This window comes from Gossypium hirsutum, chromosome D12, assembly GCF_007990345.1.
Source record: "Gossypium hirsutum isolate 1008001.06 chromosome D12, Gossypium_hirsutum_v2.1, whole genome shotgun sequence".
Lineage (NCBI taxonomy): Eukaryota > Viridiplantae > Streptophyta > Magnoliopsida > Malvales > Malvaceae > Gossypium > Gossypium hirsutum.
Window position 1 is genome coordinate 41,660,754 of NC_053448.1, and position 26,533 is coordinate 41,687,286.

Below are 26,533 nucleotides of genomic sequence, written 5' to 3' on the forward strand. Positions count from 1 at the left end.
TTAGTGGTGATAGGACAGCTTTTGAGTACAAAAGTGACATTCTACATTAGGGTCTGATAGAGCTAAAATTACTGGTTGTATTAAGTTCAAAGATAGTGGATTCATCTCATTGAGCTAGGCTTTGCAAACTAGGGAAACCAAACTACGTAAACAATTAATTTTTGTTTATCTATTTGAAATAAACCACTACAACTCAACAAGGGTTCTATCTTCTCTTCCTATAAATAGATGGCACCAGTAGAGTTATTAACACAACTTTGAGAGATTGTTATTCTGTCAAAAATGGGAGAGAATTTATTCTCAACTATTATATATATTTTTCAGGAATAACAATTCCACTAGTTTCTATTAAGAAGAGAGAATTTTTGTTTTCACTCCAAAATAAAATAAAATATTTTCTAGTCCTGTGTTTCGATTCAATTGGTTCGAGCCTACACCCGAAGTAGTTCATGGAATGAGAATAGCAGAGAAGATTGTTTGGTTGAAAGCCGGGTACAATGAACGTCCGCTAAGCCGAAAACATAGGTACGAATTTGGTTAAGGTTTATTGCTATAAATATCACAAATCGGGTCGATTTGCAAAATTTTAATTTTCCGCTGTGCAAAAAAATCGTTTTTCAAACTGGGATTTTTCCAACAAGCGTAACTACTAAGGTAGTAATTGAACTCTCTTGTAATTACAATGAATTATATTCCTTGGACATGTTTGGTTGACAAAGTGTAATTATATGCAATTCCTTATGTCATGTTTGGTAGTTCAAATTGTAATTACACAATTTATATTTTTTAAAAATATTAATTATTATAAAAAATTATTAGTACAATAAAAAAATTCTAAAAAATAAAATCAAGTTATCATATGTACTATGTTAGTCCAAAAAAGTATTTGATAATACGATTATTGATAAAAATAATAAGAAAAATAAGCATCATATGTAATTTTATCTAATGGTTCTAGTATTTCATATTTGTTGAGTTGTTATCTCTTTAATATTTAACGTATGCTTCTGATCATCATTTTTCCGTCCTTGACTAAGTTCATCATCATCATTTGAATTTCTACTATTAAAGTTATCAAGACCTCATTTTTCCATGTACTCTTTAAAGTATGGATCATCTCTATCCACCTATGAATGAAGTTATGAAGTATGCAACATGCTAGTAAGATCCAACCTTCTTTTCTATATTAAGGTGATGTTAATATGTGAAATATTTTTTTAGAATGACATATATTATATATATTTGTTGTATAATTATCTTTTTTGCCGAGGTTGTGGTTCTTAGAAAATAGACCGTGAACTATCATCCCTACGTATGATTATTTTTCATTTATAGAATTCTTGTGACCCGAAAACAAATATAGGACATAAATGTAATTTTTCCAAAAAAGGAGTCCATGAAGAGGAGAAGATGGAGCAATAGCGGTCGAAGACACTAGGAATGCCTTGTGGCAAAAAACTTTGTATTTTTTTATGGTTTTTCATTTATTTTCTAGAAATAGAACCATGGAAACCTTAACTGGCAATTTTATTTTATTACCCAACTCTTTATATATCTGTTTAATAATTATTTATGATATGATTGTGATATATATATGTATAAGATGATCCACAGTTGATCTATTAAAGATAAGAAGTGTGGTAATAAGAAAATACATGTGTTGTATTGTTCCATTCACTTCTTTAGGTTATTCGATTATTGTTAGAAGTGTGATAATGAGAAAGTGCATGTGTAGGATTGGATCTGGTAAGGAAAAACTTGGTTTAAGTTGTAACACCCCAAATTTTGGAGTTGGAAGTTTTAAGATTTGTGATTAGGGTCTGCGCGTAGCTCGACCAATTATGTGCGTTTTTGCATTTTAGTTTCAAAATGGGCCTGCTGGTCTAGTGGTTGGTTGTGTGTTAGTTTGTCTCTAAGTCCTTGGTTTGGGTCCTCTTGTGTGCATTTTGGGGAAACAATTTTGCTTTAGTATGGTTTTTAAGTATAGTAGATTTTGTTTATTATTTTATTATTATTTATTATTCTTAATGTTTATTTTATTTTATTTTTGGTTTTCTTTCTTTTACACATTCAACATCGTTTTTTCCTTCTTTCTTTTTTCTTTTTGGCTTTCTTGCGTCTTTTGAAACGAAAGAGAAGAGAACAATTTTCTTTTTGGTTTCGAAAAGCTTCAAGTTCGTATCCTGGTTGCCAATGTGTGTCAATTGGTTTTAAGCGTTTTGATTGCGAATCAGGTGTGGGATTCAAACCTTTCTTTTTCATTAATGAAATTATGAACTGGATGTGTGAAATTCGGTGGTAATGGGTGTTTTCTGAATTGTTAAGTTTCGATGTTGAATTGCCAAATTTTCTGTGGAATTTGGCAAAATCTGGGTGTTCTGAAATTGTTCAATTTTGCATTGAATCGTATGTTTTCAGCATATTTTGGTATCTTGCTGAGTTACCCAAGGTTTGGGAACTATTTTGGCAGCAAATGCACAATTTGCAGCCTATTTCATTGTGGTTTCGTGACCACATGGGTGGCCACACAGGCGAGTGCCCCCACACGGGAATTTTACATAGTCGTGTGCTTTTGGGATTTAGGGTTTCTGGGCTAAATTGGGTGTCACATGGCCTGGCCACACGGCCGTGTGGCTGATTTAGGGAAATTGTCAATTTTCACATGGCCATGTCCCCTGGGCATATGGGCGTGTGATTGGAAATTAGGGATTTAGTGATTTGGTGTCACACAGCCTGACCACACGGTCGTGTGGCTAATTTAGGGATTTAGAGATCCTGCATGGGTATGTGTTTTGGACACACAGTCGTGTCTGATGGGAATACGGGCATGTGAGACCCTTGCATGACCGTGTATGCCCTGTATTCTATTTAGCACAAATGGACAGAGAGTTACACGGCCTGTTCACATGACCATGTCCTTATCCAACACGGGCGTGTGCCTCATCCGCACGACCATGTGCCTCCTCCCACATGGGCGTGTTGACCCTCCACTTGGTCTAGGCATTTCCACACAGCCAGAGCACACGGTTGTGTGACCCTAAGTCACTTATTTTAGTTCAGTGTATGTTTTTGATCTGAAAACGTGCCTATGTGTTATTTGTGACTATGGTGTGAGATGACTGATTCTGAACCAGGTTAGCTGGGTGTGTGTGCATATTTGTTTCTGTCTGACCGTCTGTTGATGTGTTCATTGATTCTGTGAGATTTTATGCATACATACACTTGCATAAAGTAAATATTTGGGTTGGTTGTGAAGAGAAGGAAGACTGATTCTGATATGATCTATAGTTTATACTATAACATGTTTGTACAATGGTTTACTGCACTGCACTATACTGTATATATGCCAGCATTGCTGCATATTATTATCTAAGTAGCTTATTCCATATACATGGTGTGTAAGGTTGGATGGGCCTTTCGAGGTCCTATGTGGTGTTTTTGGTTGGATGAGCATATATAACTCTTTCGGGGTGTGATTGGGGGACAGAGAGGTGTGTTGGCTGGATGGGTGAGATTTTATTACTTGACTACATTTATACGCATCTGTTTGAGTGTTCTGGGTGTAAGATTATTTGACTGTATTCTGCCTGACTAAAAAATACTTGTGATTGAGTATTTGTGTGTGACATGGTGTGCTTGAATTATTACATTCTGTTGGGACGTTGGTTCCAATTTTACTTTCTGACTCTGTGTATATCTGTAAGTATGTTTTGCTATCGAATTGAGTTCTGTAATTTTGTTTTTAGTCACGTGATGAACTTACACTGAGCTCTTGTAGCTCACCCCCTTAGTGTTTCCTCTTTTAGGCACATTTCTGTCTTTTATAGCTGGACTCAGCTTGCTGGAGGTATCAGAAGTGTCATGTTTTTAAAAGTAGTTAATAAAGGATTTTCTGTAAATATGAATTTTATGTAAACAGTTTTGGACTGCAAGTTCTGTTTTAAATACTGTGGTATGAAATTTTGCGTTAAATACAAGTAGACGTAATTTGGATTGAACAACTGTATTTTGAAATATCAGGATTTGATAACTGAGAATTTTACATAACCTAAATACTGTTTGTTTTCTCACTTGTTGAACCAAAATTTTTCTACGATCATTTCGGTAATCAATGTAAGCTCCGAGATTCGGTCTAAACTTCTTGGTCAGGTTTTGGGGTGTTACATAAGTGGTCAAATACGACTCACCTCCCTTTCCAGGGAGCCTATTCTTGTGAATAATTGAATGTGAATATTATAAAATTGTCATAGCATGTCATGCATATATGAGATAAGCATGCCATATAGTTTAGGAAAGAATGCCACATGTACTTGTCATGCATATATTGGTCATACATGATTGAAACTTAAAATTATAAAAACCTTGCATGTTTTTTAAAATATTGAGTGGGAGAAGGTCCCTTAACAAGACCTACGGTCTCCATCAATAGTTTCTTGTGATGACATGAGAAGTGCACTATCACACGGTAGGATTGTTATGTGGATTTTACTGAAGAGATTTCTTGAAAGTAAGAAGAATTCTTTCATGATCAAATGATAATTGGATTAGTCCTTGTGGTAGGCATTATCATGCGATAGGTCAAGAAATTCTATCTTTAAAAGAGGACAAGTAGTCAAAGCATGCTACTCGATGAAATTTCCCCTCGATGACTCATTTATGGTGCATGATGCGATAGGCGTTGAGTTGATGGTTATACACTCAAGTTCTTCTATTTAAGTAACTCCCTATGGAGCTCTACTTAATTTAGAATTATGACCTAACGTTACATGATTATTAATACGTGTGAATGCCTAAGAAATTAGGTTCATGTACTAAGAAATTAGTACGTGTGATCACCCCACGGTGGCTTGATTCAATGGGTATGATAATTATTGTTAGAACGAATTACAAATATTTTCAAGATTTAATGTAAGATGCATGCATCATCTTAATGCATATCGTAATGTTGCAAAATGTTTTCAAACATTTGCTTAATAGAAATATATTAATATATGAATGTTTTTATTTTTAGTTAAAACTAACTCCCTTATTGAACATACTCACTGAAAACAAACTAAGCAAAAACAACTATAAAGAATGAAAAAGGAACCTGATAATTCTCTTGAGCTATGATAAACTTAAAATAGTTCTTGATAGTAAGTGCCCTTCAGCCACTCAAGCTAAAGCAAAAAAACGCTGGGAAGAGTCTGATGAGATAACTCGTTGCTATATGTTGGCAAGCGTAACCTACACTCTCTATAAGTAACTAGAGAGCTGTAAGGCTGCTAAAGCGATTCTAGATGCCTTTTGAATGCCGAATAAAAGCTCGGCATTCCGGTCAAAAACCATATGATCACTCTTATGAGCTACTTTGCCGAGGTCGTGGACAATGTGGCCAATTTGGACCAAAACACCCAAATAGAGATGGTTTTCAAAAGCTTGTCCATGGATTTTGCTGATTTTTAGGCCGCTTAGAACCTTGACAGTAAAAACCTGACGCTTACACAACACATGAAAGAGGTAGAATCTTATGAGTTGATGTTGGATGACAGTCAGGCAGTCCAAAAAGTAGAAGCAAATATAGTCATCGCTTCTTCCTCAAAAGGGAAAGGAAAACACACTAAGAAAGGTAAGACTAAGGTCTCTGGGCCACCACAGGTGGAAAGGAAGAGAACTAGAAAGCCTAAAGACTTATTTAAGTCTAAATGCTTCTTCTGTAGCAGGAAAGGGCATTTCGAGGAAAAGTGTAAAAAGTGAAAAGAATACCTAGCTTCCAAAGGCAAAGGTATGAAGCTCTTAGTGATAGAAGCTTATTTAGTGAAAGATTCAATAGACCACAGGGTTAACGATTCGAGAGCCACTACTCATGTTTGTGTTTCTCTATAGGGGTTTGAGGAGACGAAAGATCTTAGAGATAAAAGCTTATCGTTGCGAACCAGGAACGAGACAAGTGTGGTAGCTGAAGTAGTGGGAGATGTACATCGTTATTTTGATAATTTTAGGAAGATTATTTTAAAAGACGTTTTCTATGTAGCAAGTTTCAAAAGGAACTTAATTTCCATGTCATGTTTATATAAAGACAGCTTGATCGTGACTTTTAATAATGGAATTGAAATATTTAGAAATCGAAATCTTAGTTGTAATGAATGAATTATCAAATAATATCTATTTTATCAAACCAAAGATGTACACACTGCTTGAGACTGAAATTTCAAATAAAAGACTTAAAACTTCGCACTCTAATGAGGCATACCTTTGGCATTTGAGACTTGGTCATATTAACCGAGAAAGAATCACTAGAGTTGTGAAAGACGACATTTGAAGTTCACTTAAATAAGTTGATCTTCCACAATGTGAATCTTGCTTGGGAGGCAAGATGACTAAGCGATCTTTTAATGCAAAAGGAATGAGGGCTGTAAAACCCCTAGAACTTGTGCACACTGACGTATGTGCCCCTATGAGCGTTAGTGCAAGAGATGGTTACGAGTATTATGTAACCTTTATTGATGACTATTACAGATATGGGTATGTATACCTAATGCATTGCAAGAGTGAAACCTTTGATAAATTCAAAGAGTTTTGCGCGGAAGTGGAGAAACAATTAGGTTTACCCACAAAGATACTTCGGTATGATCGAGGTGTGGAATATTTATCTAATGAGTTCTTAGGGTACCTCACAGAGAATGGCATGGCAGAGAAAAGAAATCAAATTTTGTTAGACATGGTACGTTCAATGTTAAGTTATTTGAAGCTGCCAATATCTTTTTGGGGATACGCTGTACAAATGGCTTGTTATATTCTAAATAATGTGCCAACTAAGGCAGCATCGAAAACCCCATAAGAATTGTGGCATGGTAGGAAATTGAATCTTAATCATTTTAGGATTTGGGGATGCCCGACCCGCATATTGGATAAAGATACGAGGAAGTTGGACTCACGAACAAATTGTGAATGTTTTAGGATATCCAAAGAAAACAAAGGGTGGTTTTTTATAACCTGAAAGAGCAAATTGTTATAGTCTCAACTCATGCTACTTTCCCTTAAGAAAGTTACATGAATGACTTCAAACCTCGAAGTAAAGAGGTACTCGAGGAGATTTCAGGAAATATACAAAACACTATGAAAACGATTCTAGAACCATATCCTAATAGTTGTCTTGCAAACGATCATTAGCATAGGGAGTCTCATCGCAGTGGGAGGGTCTCTTGTAAGCATGAGTTCTTCCAATTTGGTAGAAGTGTTTTTAACACTGAGTTTGTCGAACATGAAGATGATGACCCACTTACATATGACGAAGCGATGCAGAGTGCTGATTCTAAGCTCTGGGAAATAACTATTAAAGCTAAGATGGAATCCATGTATTCCAATTCAGTGTGAGAACTTATAGACTTACTGGAAGGGATAAAAACCATAGGGTTTAAGTAGATCTACAAGAGGAAAAGAAGTGTGGATAGAAAAGTGGAAACTTATAAGTTCAGACTTGTAGCAAAAGGTTATACTAAAAAAGAATGTATCAATTATGAAGAAACTTTTTCTCTTGTTACCATGCTCAAATCAATCTGCATATTACTATCCATTATGGCAACTCTCGATCATGAGATCTAGCAAATGGGTGTCAAGACAACATTTTTGAACTACTATATTGAAGAGAGCATCTACATGATGCAACCCACCGAATATATAGTTGAAGGGAACGAGCATAAAGTTTGCAAAATGCTTAGATCCATATATAAACTTAAGCAAGCGTCCCGCTAATGGAATCAAAGATTCGATCAAGCGATCAAGACTTTTGGATTTGAGCAAAATATAGATGAACCTTGTGTTTATAAATGTCTAAAGGATGGAAAGATGATCTTTATCTTTCTATATGTCGATGATATTATACTCATTAAAAATGATGTAGGGATCTTCTCATCGGTTAAACTGTGGTTAACCCAATAGTTTAGCATGAAGGACTTGGAAGAAACTAATTTTTTTTCTAGGTATTCGAATCCTAAGGGGCCAAAATAACAAAGTGATAGTATTATCTCGAGCTTCATACATAGGCAAGATATTGGAGCATTATGCAATGACCGATTCGAAGAAGGGAAATCAACCCTTCGTATTAAGATTTCATCTCTCTTTATAGGATTGTCTTAAGATAGCGGAAGAAAGGGAGAACATGAGAAATGTTCCTTATGCTTCGGCAGTAGGAAGTCTCATGTATGCTATACTATACACACGCCTAGATATCTATTTTGAAGTGGGATTGGTGAGTCGATATCAGAGAAATCCAAGACTAAGACATTGACAAGAAGTTAAGCATATACTCAAGTATTTACGGATAATGAGGGATTATATGCTTGTTTATTCTGGAGGAGATCTTACTCCTATCAGATATAATGGTTCTACTTCTAAACGTGTCAAGATTCGAGAAAGTCGACATCAAGCTGTGTTTTTATCCTAGATGGCAGGTCTATAGTGTGAATAAGTGTCAAGCAGGGTTACATTGTTAACTTCACTATGAAGGGTCGAATAGGAGGTATGAAAGAAGCTATGGAACTGTAAAAGTGCGAATATAGCCAAACCCAAATAAACCACATAAGGACAAAAACACATAAGGGAGACGGTAGTGTTTGATGAAATGGTAGACATAGTAAAAAATCGCATATAAGGACAAACCTCGAAGATTTTTTTAGCCGTGAATCTTATAGCTAGAGAACTTTTTGGAAAACATATGAAGGGGCACAAGAATGCAAAACATGACTCATTTACTTCACTACTTCACTTGTAATTTTTTCGAATAGATTGGTTAAAAAAATGCATTGATTATGATTAATATACTTTGTATTATTGTCTTCAAAATGGTTTTTGCACGCAAAGTAAAATGGAAGAAAATGTTACTCATTGGTTGTCTAATGTTTAACTAATACTAAGCGGTATTACGTGGTCGGATCATAATATGAAAAGATAGCTTGTATTAGTAGACGAACCTAAACATGTCCTTAGTCTATAGAAAATGAGCAAACCAATTAAAAGACTAATATTTGTCTACCAAGTTTAATTGGAGAGATGCCTTGTCTTGGGCATTGAAGCGGATGACTCCCAGAAGATAGAGACATAGATGTAACTAACAAGATTGACAATACATTGGACATGAATCAAGTAGAATAGATCTTAAATCTTTTTATGGATTTATTCACTTATGATGTTCATAGTGTGACGTACCTAAATCCTGAATGAATGACGAACTATGTACTCGTGACTCGTACACTTTGATGTAAGTAAAAACCTGAGTTCAAATAGATAAGGAACTAAAAGTTGGTATGTTGGGTGTACGACTTCTATAGTATGTAGCGTCATTCACAACAGTGAAATTCATAGCCCAAAGCATGGGTAAATGATATCCTCTCATTGGCATTACATGGTTGATGAAAAGTAAATGTGGCCACGGGTCGTCCATATTTGTGATGGATGATTTGATCACTATTTGATAATAATTGACTTTTCATGAAGGAAGATGTAATTGTTACCATGAGATAAAATATAATCATATTGGGAGAATGAATATTATCCCAAGGAGATCAATGATATCCTATGAGGGTAACACACTTGTGAAAAGGTCATTAGACGAGCACTGAATAGTTACTTTTGTAATGGTATGTCGTTGGGGAGAGCTTAGTCATGATACTATAGTGGAATGACTTCGTGACTAAATGAGTTTATAATTAATAGAAGAAAGGTCAGAATTTAATTATAAATCATTTGAGCCTCAACTACATATGTCTAATCGGTCCCTTCGCTAGTTTGTTGAAACTAGAAATGAATTGCATGTTTGAATAGAAATGAACGAAATGAATATGAAAAGAGAAATAGGAAACATTCAGGAATGATTATGGTTTTCTTTGAAATGGAGAAATGGAATCATTTGGAAATGAATGTAGGTTTCCAAAAATGGAAATGATCCATTTGCAATCTTATATTGATTATTTAAAAAATAATTGATAAAATGAGCTTATGTTTTAGGACTGTTTTGAAGCCCAAAAATGAAAATAAACCATTCGGTCATAGTGAACATGTTGATTTGTGAAATATTGAACATATTTTCTTGAAATTTTACCAAGGAAAAAATCGATAAATGTTTACTAAGGGTAAAATTTTCAAAATTTTGCTAGGGTTAAAATAGGGATGAGAAAATTGGTTTATATATAAATATTTTATTTTATTTTGGGAAGTATAAAAAGTAAATCGAGTTGGATCATATTATAGAGTACTCAGTCAAAAAGGCCTAGGAAGCACTCATAATTGGACCCGATGTGAGAGAGGCAAAAACCCCCTCATGGACATGAAGGAGGCGCTAACCCTAGTAGGAATACTAGGGTCTGTCGTCGACCCTAGTCCGATTCTAAGTAGGATGTTTTTTTTCTATTTGAAAATAAACCACTACAGCTCAACAAGGGTTCTACTTTCTTTTCTTATAAATAGATGGCACTGGTAGAGCTATTAACACAACTTCGAAAGATTGTTATTCTATCAAAAACTAGAGGAATTTATTCTTAACTATTATATATATTTTTTGAGAATAACAATTCTACCGATTTCTATTAAGAAGAGAGAATTTTTGTTTTCACCCCAAAATGAAATAAAATTTTTTCTAGTTTTGTGTTTCGATTCAATTGGTTTGAGCCCACACTCGAAGTAGTTTGTGGAATAAGAATAGTGAAGAAGATCATTTGGTTGAAAGCTGGTAACAATGAACATCTACTAAGCCAAAAACAAAGGTACGGATTTGGTTAAGGTTTATTGCTGTAAATATCACAAATCGGGTTGGTTTTCAAAATTTTAACTTTCCGTTGTGCAAGAATTTTTTTTTCAAACCGGGATTTTTCCAACAAGCGTAACTATTAAGTTAATAATTACACCCTCTTGTAATTACAATGAATTATATTCCTTAGACGTGTTTGGTTGACAGAGTATAATTATATCGCAATTCCCTATGTCATGTTTGGTAGTACAAATTGTAATTACACCATTACTCAATTTATATTTTTAAAAATATTAATTACTACAAAAAACTATTAGTACCATAAAAAAATTCTAAAAAATAAAATAAAATAATTATATGTATTATGTTAGTCCAAAAAAGTACTTGATAATACGATTACTGATAAAAATAACAAGAAAAATAAATATCATATGCAACTTTACCTAATTGTTCTAGTGTTTCATATTTTTGAGTTGTTCTCTCTTTAATATTTAACGTATGCTTCTTATCATCATTTTTCTGTCCTTGATCGAGTTCATCATCATCATTTGAATTTTTATCATTAAGATTATCAAGATCTCATTCTTCCATATACTCTTCAAAGTATGGATCATCTCAATCCACCTATGAATGAAGTTATGAAGTATGCAACATGCTAGTACAATCCAACCTTCTTTTATATACTAAGGTTATGTTAATATGTGAAATATTTTTTTAGAACAAAAAATGTCCTTTCATCCACATTTCAAAGCCTAGAATGTCTCAAATTAAAGAGTTTGTGAACCATCTCTAATACTCGTGTCTAGCTTCATTCTCTCAAATGATATCATACCCCACGATATGGTGCAAGAAAATCTTTTGTATTTGCATAATTATCATTTATCATATAATAATCGGGTACACGGTGCAAATAGTTTGTAGCTTTAATTATAAAAAATTATATAAACATAATTTGGAGAAAGATGACCGTGCCACTGCATACGAATACTGAGCAGAGAATTAACACAAAATATAAGGATTTAAAAGTGACTTTGACTACAAGTGTGACAGGTCAGGTGTAATTTTTGTAAGTTTTATAGTGGAACACTTTGAGCATTCCAAGGATTGAACCCAAGAGAGACCAGATGATAAAGTGAATGAAAATGATCAAGCATGCAACTAAGAAGTCTAGCTAGCTGATAACTAACTGCTATATTACGACAATTCATAATTCAAATTTAATTACGCTAAACTATACCTAGGAAGACTAAATTGAATAGCATTCAAAAGTATAACAAATATTATGAAACGCCCCAAACCCGGCCATATCATTATGGCTGAATTTGAAGGTGTCACATGTTAAAGTGTTTAAAAACCATAACTTGTGTTGGAAATCGTAACTTTGCTTAAAACATTTTCTGTTTAGAATCTTTTCATTATCACTTATTAATTCTAATATCATGCTAATTAATCATTCAAAAAATTTCAAAACGTTTGTTCTACGCGGAAGCCTTAAAAACAGTTTGCGTATTCGTAATTATTTTGTTAAGACATTTGGTTCTTTTGAAAACTCGAGTTTTCCTAAAACTAGTAGTTATAACCCACAACTAATAAAAACCCCAAATTTAAGAAAAAACCATAGAGGCCATATTTACAATAAAATTCCCGAATGAAATTTAAAATCACAGTTAAGTGTGAAGCAGAGTCAAATAAGGTTGTGTGGCCACCGCTGCGTCCTCCGCCACACCGATCCGCCCAAGCCTAGGGATTACCTGTACAGATAAATCAACAGGGTGAGTTTACGAAAACTCAGTGTTTAATCCCCATATAGAGCAAACAGACAAGATACAGTCACAGTCTGGGCTCAAGCCCTTTTCAGTACCAGATTCAGTTTCAATTTGGGCCTTAGCCTAATTCAGTACAATAACAGATATACGATCACAAAATCCTACCCGGCCAGCCTCTACACACCGTCTCTATCCAACCTTACACTCCTTGTGGGGATATAATCAACTCACCCATCCCTACACTCCAAAAAGTACTGAATGCGACACTAAACAGTGGTTTACAGCTAAGCTGCCAGTAAATTAGGCCCGAGGACTTTCAGTACACTTCCTCCAAACAATACCAACCCCCAACCCAATGCAATGCAATATACAATAATGACATGCTATATCATAGCAACAACGCATACAATATCAATTCATTAAATATCATCATGCTCGATAATATGTAAATATATATATTAGTCATACAGTTATTTCAATCAATTAGGAGTCTAGGTAAGCTTACCGATCCTACGGTAGGTTCACAGTCGTCTCGGCAGACCCGTGCAACCTTAGCAACAAAATAGTAGAGATGGGATCACATGCCTATGTTGTTGGCTTGTGTATCGCACACGGCCTGTCTCGTTGATCACACACCCGTATTCCGTCACCCGTGTGGCATCGACAGCCCTATTTTTTAGCTTTTGGCCGATTACCATTTTTAGTGTTGCGGTTACACACACTTGGTTTCGATTCACAGCCAACGCAATCCTGAGAACACCAGCACCTTAGACGATTCGATGTACCTAAACAATTATCACGTTCAAAGACTGGGTGCTTAAAGAGATTCACCCCTACCAACAAAAACACTAACAGTCAATCCCACAATTGAGTGATTACTATCGAATTTAACTAGTCGGGGTAGACAATACGAATAACAAAATCAAACTACAATGGCACTTACGAAATCCACGATAGCATATTGATTAAAAAGAACGATCCATAATGAACTCGCATCAAAGTTTAACCCAAAAGCGACTAACCTCTCACCTTCGATCAATGAATAGAATTTTTCACACGATAAAAAACCCTGATTGGTGACCACAGAATTTTCCACACGTCATATACAAAACACATCAAAAGGGAAGTTATCAAAAAGAAACAAATTACCTACAAGACTTACTGAAACCTTGACAATCGAAATTGGGAGACTTGATTTCGACAGAACTTAATGCGATGAATGAAGAAGAAAAAGAACAATGACACAAAGGGAGAAATTCTTAGTGCAACTCCAGCAAACGAAAAGAGAGAAGGTAAACCAATGGCCAAAATCGACAAGAATGGAGCAGAAAAAGAAACTTTGGCAGAGGTCCAGCAGAGCTGGGGAAGAAGAAACAGCAGAATGATGAAGGAACTTTGGGAATTTCAAAATAAAAAAATAACAAAAATAAAATAAAATAAACAAAAAAAATTCAACCCCATTATCCCCAAATCCCTTAAATTTATCTTAAAATTGTCTAACCAGTTCTACTATCCAAATCCCTAAATTTTCTCTCCACACTTCCCACTACACCTCTACCACTTCGGCATTTCAGTTCAGTTCAAACACTTCATGGCACCACTAACAAAAATAAATCCCTTGTTTGCGCAAGGACTCGAACTCTAGACTTCCAGATTATTTACACTCCACTGAACCACCAGACCAGCATACCCATTCTAACATATTTGACCAACATTTAACTATAAGCCTACTGACTAGTGATAGGGCTTTGTTCAGAAAAATACAAAAATTTTCCTAAGACAAGGCTTGAACTTAAGACCTCACACACACCCAAAGCACTTAACCACTAAAGCATATACACAATTGAGTTATAAATACATGGAAACAAATATACAAACTTTGGGGTGTTACATATTAATTCGTTGAGATAAGGTGGTTGGTTGATATCCATGTTGCTAAACTAATTCCAGAATAAGGGATCTAAATTGCTCAAACTCCTAATTGGTCCAATTTTACATCTCGGTCACCATTTTACCCAATTTAGTTTGGTTTATATCTCGACCTTTCTAAACTAAATTGAGACAATTAAATTAGGTCACAATAGGATCTTCTCTCGGTCTTACCTATCTAAATGTTCGCCTAAAGGCATCAATTATAGGTGTTGAAGTCTATTCGATTTAGTCACTAACCTTAAAATTAATCATACAACATTTCAATCAACCAACCATCATAAAACTTAGTTCTTTCTCATCATCAAAATATAAAGAGCAGCCAATCTCATGCTTAAATGATTCATCAAGTAACCAAAAAAAGACAAGGTTTAGAAATGTTTAGTGATTCTTGCAGGAATCTTTTTTAAAGATAATGACAACAATAATGATGATAAATCCATAGCCCAAGGTAATATTTTTGCACTTTTGATAACTAACAAGATGTGAATCTATTGAATGCTTTAAAGGAAAACCCAAAATAACAATGAAGATTATTGTATCTATTTGAAAGAAACCTAAAAGACCAATGAAAACAGAGAAGAAAATAGCAATAAATAACCACCAAGTTAAGAAAGGAAAAATCGAGAAAGATAAAAATGGTGAGGGGATAAAAGATGTTGACAAAAAGATGATAAAAGATCCCCCTTTTTATTGTGGATAAAGATGCCTTAAATATATCAGATCCCTTAACCCTAACATTGAAAAAAAACCTCTAAAGAGAATGATGTGACTTGTGCTAAGTTTGGATACAAAATTTCTCATTGTAGCTTTTTGCACCCATCAAACTTCAATGTTGCCACACCCAAACTTTAATGTCACGAAATCCATGGCACTGGACATGAGCTTGGCTAGGGGTTCTTGGTGTCGCAACCTTGAGGACAATAGGCACGGGCTTGGCTTGAGGTGTAACAACTCGTTTTCCAGTAGCGTCAAAAATAATGATTTCGAGATCACAATTCTGACGAGTGAGTCCATGAACATTAGTAATTAATATTTATGAGTTAAATATAGTATTATGGTAAATTTTGATTGGATATATTTTGTTAATTGGTTAGTTAGTCAAGGTACAAGTGGTGTATACCGAAAGTCAGTGGTTTTGAAAAATAAGGTATTGGGACCTCGTTTTCATTAAATATTTACAGAGTTTTTAAATAAGTGGGTTGAATTTTGGTTTAGTAATTTTGTTGATTTGATAGTTAATTAAAAAAAAAGGGGTTAAATTGTAAAAATGGTAAAAATTAATCATTGTGGAATTTTATTTAGTTTAAGGATCAATTATGGAATTGAGCCATATTGCTTAAGTGAATGGAAGAAAATGATGACATATTCCACTTAGTAAAGTTGATGATGTTTAAGGATTAATTAATTAAGTTTTGAAGATAATTAATTAAAACATTTAGTTTAAACAAGGTATAAAAGTCAAATAAAAGAAAAGATGGTGGTTGTCATCATCTAAAAAGAGCCATAGCCGAAACGTGAAGAAAGAAATAAGGGTTTTCAATTTTCAAGCTTTTTTCTTTAATTTGGTAAGTGATTTCAAGTCCGTTTTCTTGTATTTTTTATGTTTTTAAGATCGTTGCAATTAGGTTCAATTAACTCGTATATCTGTTTTCAAAATTGTTAAAGTTTGTAAAAGATGCCATTGATGTTTTATAAAAGCTTTTTTGGCTATTTGGTTAGTTTTGAAGCTTAGATACGTTAATGGACAAGTTTGTAAAGTAAAAGTTATTAGTTTTGAGTTTTGGGACTAAAATCCAATAAATTTTAAATATGCATGAAAATTTTGAAATTATGAGTTCTAAGGGACTATGGGAGGATAGAATTGAGATCCATTTTGAAATCGAAGCTCAAATTTGAAAGTTATAGTATTTTCGATTTTAGGGTTTAGGTTTAACCTAAACAAGTCACCAGACACTTATTCATTAATCATGTAGGTTTAACCCAAACGGGTAACCAGACACTATTATTCATTATTCATGTAGGTTTAACCCAAACGGGTAACTAGGAACTATTCCTTTCACCCGTGTACGGAGTTCTTTTACGAAGTTTCATCGGGTAGAATTATAAAATGGAAATGTGATGATATGAGATTAATGATGGCAAAAAGAATGTTCATGATATAGATAGTAAATATAAGTTGGTTTATGATGGAAATATGAACTATTGAGGTTATATTTATGGTTTGAGCTCAAAACCTTATGTATTTGACGATGTTGTATTGTTGTAACACCCCTAACCCATCTCCGTCACCAAATTAGGGTTTCAAAGAATTACGACACATAACAAATCTTAATACATCAAAAAACCAATCAAATATTAATTTAAATACTATTTATTCACAACAAATCATCATTCGTTGGATTCATACAAAAATGAGCTTTAAATCGAGTATACGGAACCTAAAAATCAATTTGGAAACAATTAGGGACTAATTTGAAACAAAATAGAAAAATGTAGAAAAAACTAAAAACAGGGGTCACACGGTCGTGTGGCCAGGCCGTATGACAGAGCCCAAACTATGTGGCCAAACCGTGTATAATTTGAAATAGGGTCACACGACCGTGTTGCCAAGTTGTGTAACAACCTCTGACCGTGTGGGAAAAACCTATAACAAAATTAAATATGCCACATGGCTGTGTGGAGTGACCGTGTGTGGCACTCGGCTGTGTGAAAGGTTATGTCCCAAGTCGTGTGCACCTAAAATGACTTCCAAAACAAGCCAAAACATTACCCATTTCTTAGGTACCAAGCTAAACCAAATTCAACCATTTTCACACATTCAAACATGCTTAAAACATACAAAAACATTCAACCTAAAGCCTAACCAATGTGCCCTCATTGGCACCACATTCATACATAAAACTAAAAATTTCTATTTCATCTATCAAGATCATATAACAATTCATAGAAATATGTTCATTCGTTCAAGCCTTTATTACCTGTTGAACCAAATGAAATAACATTGGATACTCGGGAAAATGCTCATACAAGCCGTGACTGTAACTGTATATGCTCACACGAGCTGTGAAATGGGTATGCTCACACAAGCTATGGGTCGAGATGTTAGGCTACACGATGTTGCTCACACAAGCTGTGGAGAATTTGCAACAAATGTAGGACCTCAACCATCGGTAGGACATCCAAAACCAGCACCCTAAACTGTAAATAACCCCTAATGACATGTCATTTGTATCCTAAGTATTCACAAGATTCATATAGGCCACATTACATATCCAAATCATTTAACTACATTTTCACTATACCATTTCAAGCTCACACCCATGTATTTCACATTTTCTAAACATAATCATCAATTGAATCATCATCGCAATTTAGTCCAAAATCACTAATCGACATATATCATTCAATTTAACTACACCTAACATGAACAAAAGTTAACATGTTATCAAAAGAAAAAATTAATAATTTTAAACAATATACGAACTTACCTAAACAAAAACAGTTACGAACTCGATGCCAACAATTAATTCATTAATTTAGTTTTTCCACGGTTTGAGTCCTATTGATTTGTTTCTTGATCTAAATAATATTTTTTTTACTCAATCAATCAATTTAAACAACTCAAATAATCAAACTTGAGCTTATAAGCCCTTCCATTAAAAATTTACAAAATTACCCCAACATTTTACCCTTTAAGCAATTTAGTCATTAAACTCGAAACTTACAAATTAAACACATGTAAGCAAAACCCATGCTAGCCAAATTTCTTAGGGTTTCTATATAGCCCATATTTATCACAATTTCACAATAATTCTATGAATTTTACTATTTAAATAATTTAGTGCCTTAACATTAAATTCACTAAAAACTACTTTACAAAATAGTCCTATTTATCAACCAAGCTTAATAATCTATCATCAAACTTAAAAAACATCTCAAACTCATCAATAAGATAATCTAAAACATCTAACAACTTTACAAATTAACCCTCGGGTTAGCTAGATTAAGCTAAAATGATAACAAAAACATAAAAAGTCATTAAAAACGGGCAAAAATTGCATACCATGCATGAAAACCAAGCTTGGCCGATTCTCAAGCTAACAAAAATGGTGATTTCGTTTCATCAAGTAAAGAAATAAGGTGATAGCATTTTTTTTACATTTTTTTCACCACTTAAGTCCATCAATTCATATTTTTATAGCTATTTAACACCTTTAGCTAATAGAAACTAACTTTTACAGCTTTAGTCCCTTACTTAATTAACTATCTAAACGTTAAAATTTCCTAACCAAATTTTAATACGATATTGTATAACCATATAAATATTAAATAAATAATAAAGTATTGATATACTAGTCGAAATTGTGGTCCCAAAACCACTGCTTACGACACCACTGAAAACGAGTTGTTACAATTGTGCCTTGATAAGGATAACTATTTTGCATAATGAATTATGTATGTGATTAATAATTGAAGTAAGTAATCGTTTATATTGTATGAGCTTACTAAGTATTTTAAATACTTACTTGTGTTACTATTTTTTGTAGATTTTGGACGTTCGAAACATGTCGACCGGATCAACAAGAAGCACACACCTACTGTCTTTCGATTCGGTAGACTTTTGATGTTCCAAATTAGTTACTCGTGGCATGTACATAGGATGGCTAAAACTTGTACAAGTTGATGAATGTATTAGCATGGTTGTGTATGTTTAAAAGTTCATTTGGTAACCTAATATGTGTGATATGGTTTATGCTAAGTTTGGCATTAGAAAGTTAATGATAATGGCAAGTTTTGAATGATATGTCTATAAAGTAGTAAGTGTTTATGTTTGGCAATGTTAAGTTTGTTGTATTAAATGGTTAGGTAATTTGGATTGAATCATAATGATTTGAGTTTGAATATATGTTAGTGCCAACGAGGGCATATTGGTTGTATGTTTTAGAGTAGGTTTGAATGGTATAAAATGGCATTATAGGTCACTTTGATTGGATGGTATGAAACGTGCACAAAAATGGTCATTTATGCTGCACACAGTCTACCACATGGTTGTGTGTCACACACGGGTAGGTGACACGGCCATGTGCTCTGTTTTTTCAATATGGTTTTGGTTCCATACGGCCACAGTTAGTTACATGGCCTGGCGACACGACCATATGACCCTGGATTACACGACATCAATCTGTTACATGGTTTGGGAACATGACTGTGTGATATAGCATCACAAGGCCTTAGTCTATCACACGGTCGTGTGACCCTTGTTTTACCTTTTTGCCTATCTTTTTGTAAAAGTTTCAATTTGATCTTGAATTTGTTTCGAGTCGGTTTAAGATCTTTCGTAAGCTCATTTGAGACTCGAATTTGTTTGAAAGGCATGTTAATCATTAGGTTCTATTCGTATTTTTTATATATGGAATATTACTGATAAAAATGTATGCGATCATTTTTGTTTACTGTTGTAGCATCCTGTAGGTCGGGTTCGACCATCGGATTGGGTATGGGGTGTTACATGTGGCACTTGGTGTTGCGACAAAGCTCGATGACAGTGGCACTGGGTTCTTTCACTTCAACCATTGGTTTGGAGTCGTGACCTCGAGGGCTTGTAGTTCAGACTTTAAGGCTTGATGTCGTGGCACCACACATTTAGTGTCGCAACTTTAGTGGCAAATTACTCCAAGTTGATTTTTCGTTGAAGTTTGCTCCTTTAAGGTGATACGGAGTCAATTTTTCAACACACATGCACCTGTGTCATGACCCTTACAACAATTAAGGTTCTTATTGATGTTTGGCCTTAGTCATCTCCCTACACAAGATCAAATCAATCATTAGACTCCCAATGATATAGTTTTTCCAATTTGGGTCTCAAAAGAAGAAAAATGTAAGAAAAACTATTATTAACACTAAAAGATAAGAATCAATAAAAAGCATTAAAAATACTCGTAAACTACTTGAGAACAAGCTCATTAAATATTTTAGAGAGCCTAATTTGACATATGAAATTACGATAGTTCATAAGACTTATGCTAAGTTATAATCTTTTTATAATACGCAAATTAAGTAAAAATAATATAAAATTTATAATATATAACCTTTATAAAAAATTATAAAGTGTCAAATAACTTTTATAACTCTTCCTTATAAATAATATGATTTTTTACCATAATTTTAGAAAAAAAGTTATTTTTTATAAATAAATTATGATAAATAACTTTAACGATTTTTTAATGAATAAGTATATTATTTTTGTAATCTATATTATGAACACATAATTAAGTTATGCCCATACTTCTTGGCCATAATTTTTTATAAATGAATATTTTATAATACTTTTTTAGACTAAGAATATATTATAATACTTTTATAACATGTAAATTAATTTTATAATAAACATTTTTACCTTTAAAATTTTTTAAGATTTAAATAATATAATATTTATTATAAATTTATAAAATACAAATAGATTATTTTTATAATATATTTTTTAGGATATATAATACAAGAAATTTTTTTTCATAACCATCCCAAACACTTAAAACATATTCATGCTTATAATATGTTTTTATAACTTAAACTTGTATAAAATATATTTTTTAAAATTAAATTTGGGTGTACTACAATTCTCACCTTCCGCTTAGAATTAGAAAGTATAATTGGAGTGCTCGAGTAACACTCAATTCAATGGGACTCACCAATTACAATGGTTTCTCAAACATGCTACCATTGTGTAATTACAAGCAATTACACCCAAATCCAGTTATTACGTGGCTTTCCAAACACTAATTGAATGTTAACTCTGTTGAAATTTGGTCTTATTTAATTCTTTGAGACTAATGCTCAGTTTGATAAAGTATTGAAAAAATTCAATCAACTGAAAATTAATATTTTAGTACCTAATTTTTTTAAAACATGTTTAATAACCCACAATGAAAACTACTAGACCAAAACTTCTCAACAAAAGTGTAGAAAATAATAAGTAGATTAACAGAGAATAAATTCAATGATTTATTTTATTTCTTTTAGCATTATATTATATTATATCAAACAATCTAATTATATTTGATATTTAATTTTAATAAAATACCAAATATATTTTATAACTTAATTTCAACACTTAATTTTTCAATACTTATCTTTTTTTAAAACTTAAAATTTTAATTTATCAAGCATAACTCAAATTAAATCATTTATGGTTTGATTTTTTTTGAAATAACATTTATGGTTTGATTTTATCAAGGGACGTGTGAAATACATTACCCCACAAATAAATGTGGAATAAAATAATCATTACTTGTATGTATTTTCACGACAAAAACAAAAACCTCCTGCGGGAGCTCTCAGCTTTTTAAATTCCCACATTGTATTCATTTTATCCTCGTTTCTCTCCTTTTTTATCATCCCTTGGCATTTCAGTCCACACGTTTTTCTTTTGTTTCTCATTTGTCAGCCATGGAAGAACTAATCATCTCTCCATCTTCATCTTCATCACTAGTTTCATTTTCCCAGGAAACTCCACCTTCAACCCTACAGCAAAGGCTTCAATTCATGGTCCAAAACCATCAAGAATGGTGGACATATGCCATATTTTGGCAGACATCAAACGACGACCACGGTCGTTTGTTCTTGGCTTGGGAAGATGGACATTTTCAAGGAACCAAAGACACATCTCCCAAATCAACACCCAACAACAACAACAACAACGACATGTACAGCATTCAAGGCTTACATAACGAGCGAAGGAATGTTTTGAAAGGACTTCAAGCACTCATCGGAGACAACCATGATATAAATGGTTCGTTGGTCGACGGCACTGATATTACTGATGCTGAATGGTTCTATGTGATGTCATTGACTCGATCTTTCTCTCTCGGTGATGGGGTTTTAGGCAAGGTTCTTAGTACTGGCTCTTTGGTTTGGTTAACTGGTGCTCATGAGTTGCAGTTTAATGGTTGTGAAAGAGCTCGAGAAGCTCAATTGCATGGTATCAGAACACTGGTTTGTATACTAACAAATCGTGGTGTTCTTGAACTTGGATCTTCGGATATGATTAAGGAAAACTGCGAATTTGTTCAACAAGTGAAATCCTTGTTCGGTTTCGATCCAAACCTAACCTCGGGTTCAACCCAGTTCCTTGAAAGGACTATCTCCTTTCCAGATATCGGCTTACTAGCCGGCATTGAAGAAGAAAATGGCGGCCCTGATAATAAAACCATAGGAGATTTAAAGCCAGGGCAGCAATCTTCTTATGTGGACTCAGAGAATTCAGATTTCGATTGTCCATTACTTGCCGTGAATAACACCGAGAATATCAGAACCCCAAAGAAACGTGGAAGGAAACCTTGTCTCCGACGAGATACACCAGTGAACCACGTGGAAGCCGAGAGGCAACGCCGTGAGAAGCTAAACCATAGGTTCTACGCTCTCCGAGCTGCAGTCCCTAACGTGTCGCGCATGGACAAAGCGTCGCTGTTATCCGATGCCGTCACGTACATCACCGAGCTAAAGTCAAAAATCAAAGACTTGGAATCACAGCTTCGGAAAGTGTGTAACGAGAAAGTGAAAGTGAAAACTATTGACGCCATGGATAACCAAAGCACAACCACGTCCGAGGAACAAGCAGCAGCCAGGCCTAGCAATTCATCATCGGCTGCAACTGCTAGGTTTAGTGACCTGCAACTCGATGTCAAGGTTATGGGAAACGATGATGCGATCATCAGGGTTCAATCAGACAATGTGAACTATCCTAGTGCTACGTTAATGTCAGCACTTCGTGACTTAGAGTTTCAAGTCCACCATGCAAGCATGTCGTGTGTTAATGAGCTTATGCTCCAAGACATTGTTGCAAAGATCCCTTATGGATTGACAAGTGAAGAAGCTATTAAATCTGCTCTTCTCTGGAGGCTACATCAGTGATATTATTATTTAGTGTGTAATATCTGTTTTAATTTTTTTTATTTGTTTTAATTTCTGCTTCAAGTGATTTCCCATTGAGCTTTAATTTCAAGTAATTAAGTGAGCAACCTTTTTTTTTCCCGGTTTAGTTTTCTTGTTGCTGTTCCCAAGGTCCATGAAATGTTTGATCTCGAAAGAGTACGGAAAGAATAGTGATTTTTTAGGCTACTAGCCACTCACGTAAAATTTTTTTTCACTAAAAGTTAAAACTATTTATTTATTTTTATCATGCAAGAGTTTTGATTATTTTTATTTTTATATTCGGTGATCAAAAGAGATAAAGTTAAATAGTTGTGTTATCATTTAATATCGTTTCATAGTTGGGCGACAAAAAAAATTATAATTGGGTGACTTCTATTGTAGTTTGTTCATTTTTTTAATATAATTATATTTTGAAAAAAAAGAATAAAGTAGTATTTTCTAAAAGTAAATGGTTAGTTTTAGCACAATTATTTATAGGTTAAAATATGTCATAGGTCCATGTACTCTTCACAAATTTGGAATGTGTATTTTTTAAGGAATTTAGTTCCTCGACTTTAAATTTCAAAATTTAAATCCAATTGTTAACATTATTACTTTTTTTGTTAAATTTAATAGTGAGACATTTTGAAATAAAAAAAATACTTACTTGGTAGCAATGTAATTTAAAAAATGGCGTTGTAACGAACCATAATTTAACAAAATAATGTTAACAGTTAACAATTGAACTTGAATATTAATATCTGAAAACTAGAGAGACTAAAGTTCAAGTAATAAAAGTACAATGACTAAATTTAAAATTTACAAAGAGTACATTGATTTATTACATATTTTAATCTCATTTATAAGGGAATATTTAATGTTGTTAGTGAACAATGAATTGCACATTATCATTGAATAAAACAAAAAAATAGTGGAGGACTTATAAATAAATATTACTTTTATAGAATATTATTTTTTATACAATATTGGGGTGGGAAATGGGAGTAACACAGTTTGAACCAACGTCAAATGGGTGTCTGACAAGAGTTTTAACTACCTCTCTATGCAAGTCAAGACAAATTGTTGAGGTAAGTCTTTGAAGTGGTTGTCTATGTGCCAATGGAAGTTCCCACTTTGGTCATCACTACGACAAACATCTTACTTGCCATATTTGAAAGTTGACAAATTTTAAAACAAAACCTTTGGGCCATAATCAATGTTGATTTTTTGGAAGTATTTAAGACCATAAATAAAGGTCAATCCATTTGGAAACAACACATCTTAAGGATTGGATCGAATCTTACATATAAAATCTCTTACTTTGTGGAGATTGGATCGGGAGCTTTGAAGATATATCTCTAAACAGTTCACTTTACATTGGTCTTTATTAGTATATTATAACTATTTTAGCTATTGTTTAGTAGGGATTGGATTGTAATTGACTTGTAACGCCTTAAAATTTCTAATTTCGTTATTGTGAAAATATGACACAAATATCTGATAGTTTTAGTGGTTATGTGTTCTGGGAGTGTTTGGGAGGTCTCAAGTTTAAGCCTTCGCTTGGGCAAAATTTGGTATTTTGAATGAATTGGGCCTTACTCTTGTTCAGTAGGCTTTCATTTGATTGTTGGGTAAATTACATTAGAATGGGCTTGTTGATTTGGTGGTTAAATGGTGTGTTATTATGGTGAAGGTCATGGGTTCGAATCTTTGGGATAGCAAGGGTTGTATTTTCTTTTTCTCCTAATTTTGACAAGAGTTGTGCTGAACTGGGTTTCTGAGTGGTGGATGTGTAGTGGGAAGTGGGGAAGCGGTTTTAGAAGTGGATTAGGGGATTATAGGGGAGTATATCCAAAATCTGATCATTTTTTCCTTTTTCGAAAAAAAAGAGTCGTTTTTCTCTCCATCTTTCTGACGTTTTCTCCCCCCATCTCTGTTAAATTTCTCTTTTTTCTTTGCTTCTTACTCGATTATCTTTTCTTTTCTTTCCTCTACTACTGCCGAAGTTCTCTTGTTTCCCCTAATTCATCCTTTCCTCTTGATTTCGTAGCGTTAACCAACACTTGTGCAAATTCAGTAAGTTGTTGGGTATCATTTTAAGATATTATTTTGTGTTCAATAGTCTAATTCTGGGGTGTTGGCAACATCATTTCGTGAGGCTTAAGGCTCTCATCATGATTTTCGTAAACGTACTAATTTAAAGTTTTGCAGTAAGTGTTCATCATTTTATGGGTAAATATTTTGGTTTCGGGATTTTTATTAATTGTGAGGTAAGACTAATTATGGTGTTATTTGTTCAATTATAGGCTTTGGAGAGCTCAGGGACTGTTTTAGCATCAAACAAAACCAGGTGTGTACCCAAAACGCAAAAATAAGGGATTCGACGAAAAGCCAAAATTGCTTGTTGTTTGGACAGCAGCAGTAGGCTGACTTTGAAAAATAGCCATAAATTGTGGAAATCGAATTAGAGGATGAAAAAAATATGGAATTAAATATTTTTGAGTCTAGTTTCTCATAGAAGAAACAGTGTTAGTAATGGAATTTTAAATCATGAGATATAACAAACTTTGTGAGACAAGGTCAGAACGAATTCGGGTTCCTCTATTCTGACTTTATAAAATTATCAAAAATTGGAGAAAAATAATTAGGAGTTAAAATTTATATGTTTAAATTATTAATGAGTCTATTTTCAATAGAAACAAATGGAAACATCATCCAAATTTTGTATTAGGAGATAATTAATTTTTAGCAAAGAAGAGTCAAAGCTGTTGGACAACAGAATAGGGGTAAGTTTAAAGATTTTACTATACTTATTGGATGAACTAAAAATTTTGGAAATTTTATGGTAGAAAGGTACTTGAGTCTAGTTTCAAAGACATCAAGCGGATCTTAATTTAGAAATCTGTAGCTCAAGATATAAATAATTTAGCAACAGTGACTCAAGTAGACAACTTTGAAGGATCATATAAGTAAATAGTGAAAACACATGTGAATAATTATCTAGCACGGGTTACATTAAAATGGATCACCAGGCCAAGGCCAATTTGGGCCATGTGGGCCACACGGGCATGTGGGCCTACAAGGGCAAACATCATGGGCTTGTGGCCCATTTTTACTGTTTTATTGCTAAGGTTGCACCGGTCTCCCGAGTCGACTGTGGACCTACTGTAGGGTTGATAAGCTTACCTAGATCCCTAATTGA

At 33.8% G+C, this 26,533-nt stretch overlaps 1 protein-coding gene across 1 annotated transcript; it reads left to right on the forward strand.

Moving 5' to 3' along the window:
• Positions 1-21,734: 21,734 nt before the first annotated feature.
• Positions 21,735-23,458, forward strand: LOC107945892 (transcription factor MYC2). The gene has a single exon (XM_016880043.2). The coding sequence runs from the start codon at positions 21,868-21,870 to the stop codon at positions 23,329-23,331; it is 1,464 nt and encodes a 487-aa protein (XP_016735532.1). The 5' UTR covers positions 21,735-21,867; the 3' UTR covers positions 23,332-23,458.
• Positions 23,459-26,533: the final 3,075 nt, after the last annotated feature.

What these genes read in the sequence shown, in the direction of transcription:
- LOC107945892 (XM_016880043.2), top strand. Translation starts at nt 21,868, where the DNA reads ATGGAAGAACTAATCATCTCTCCATCTTCATCTTCATCACTAGTTTCA.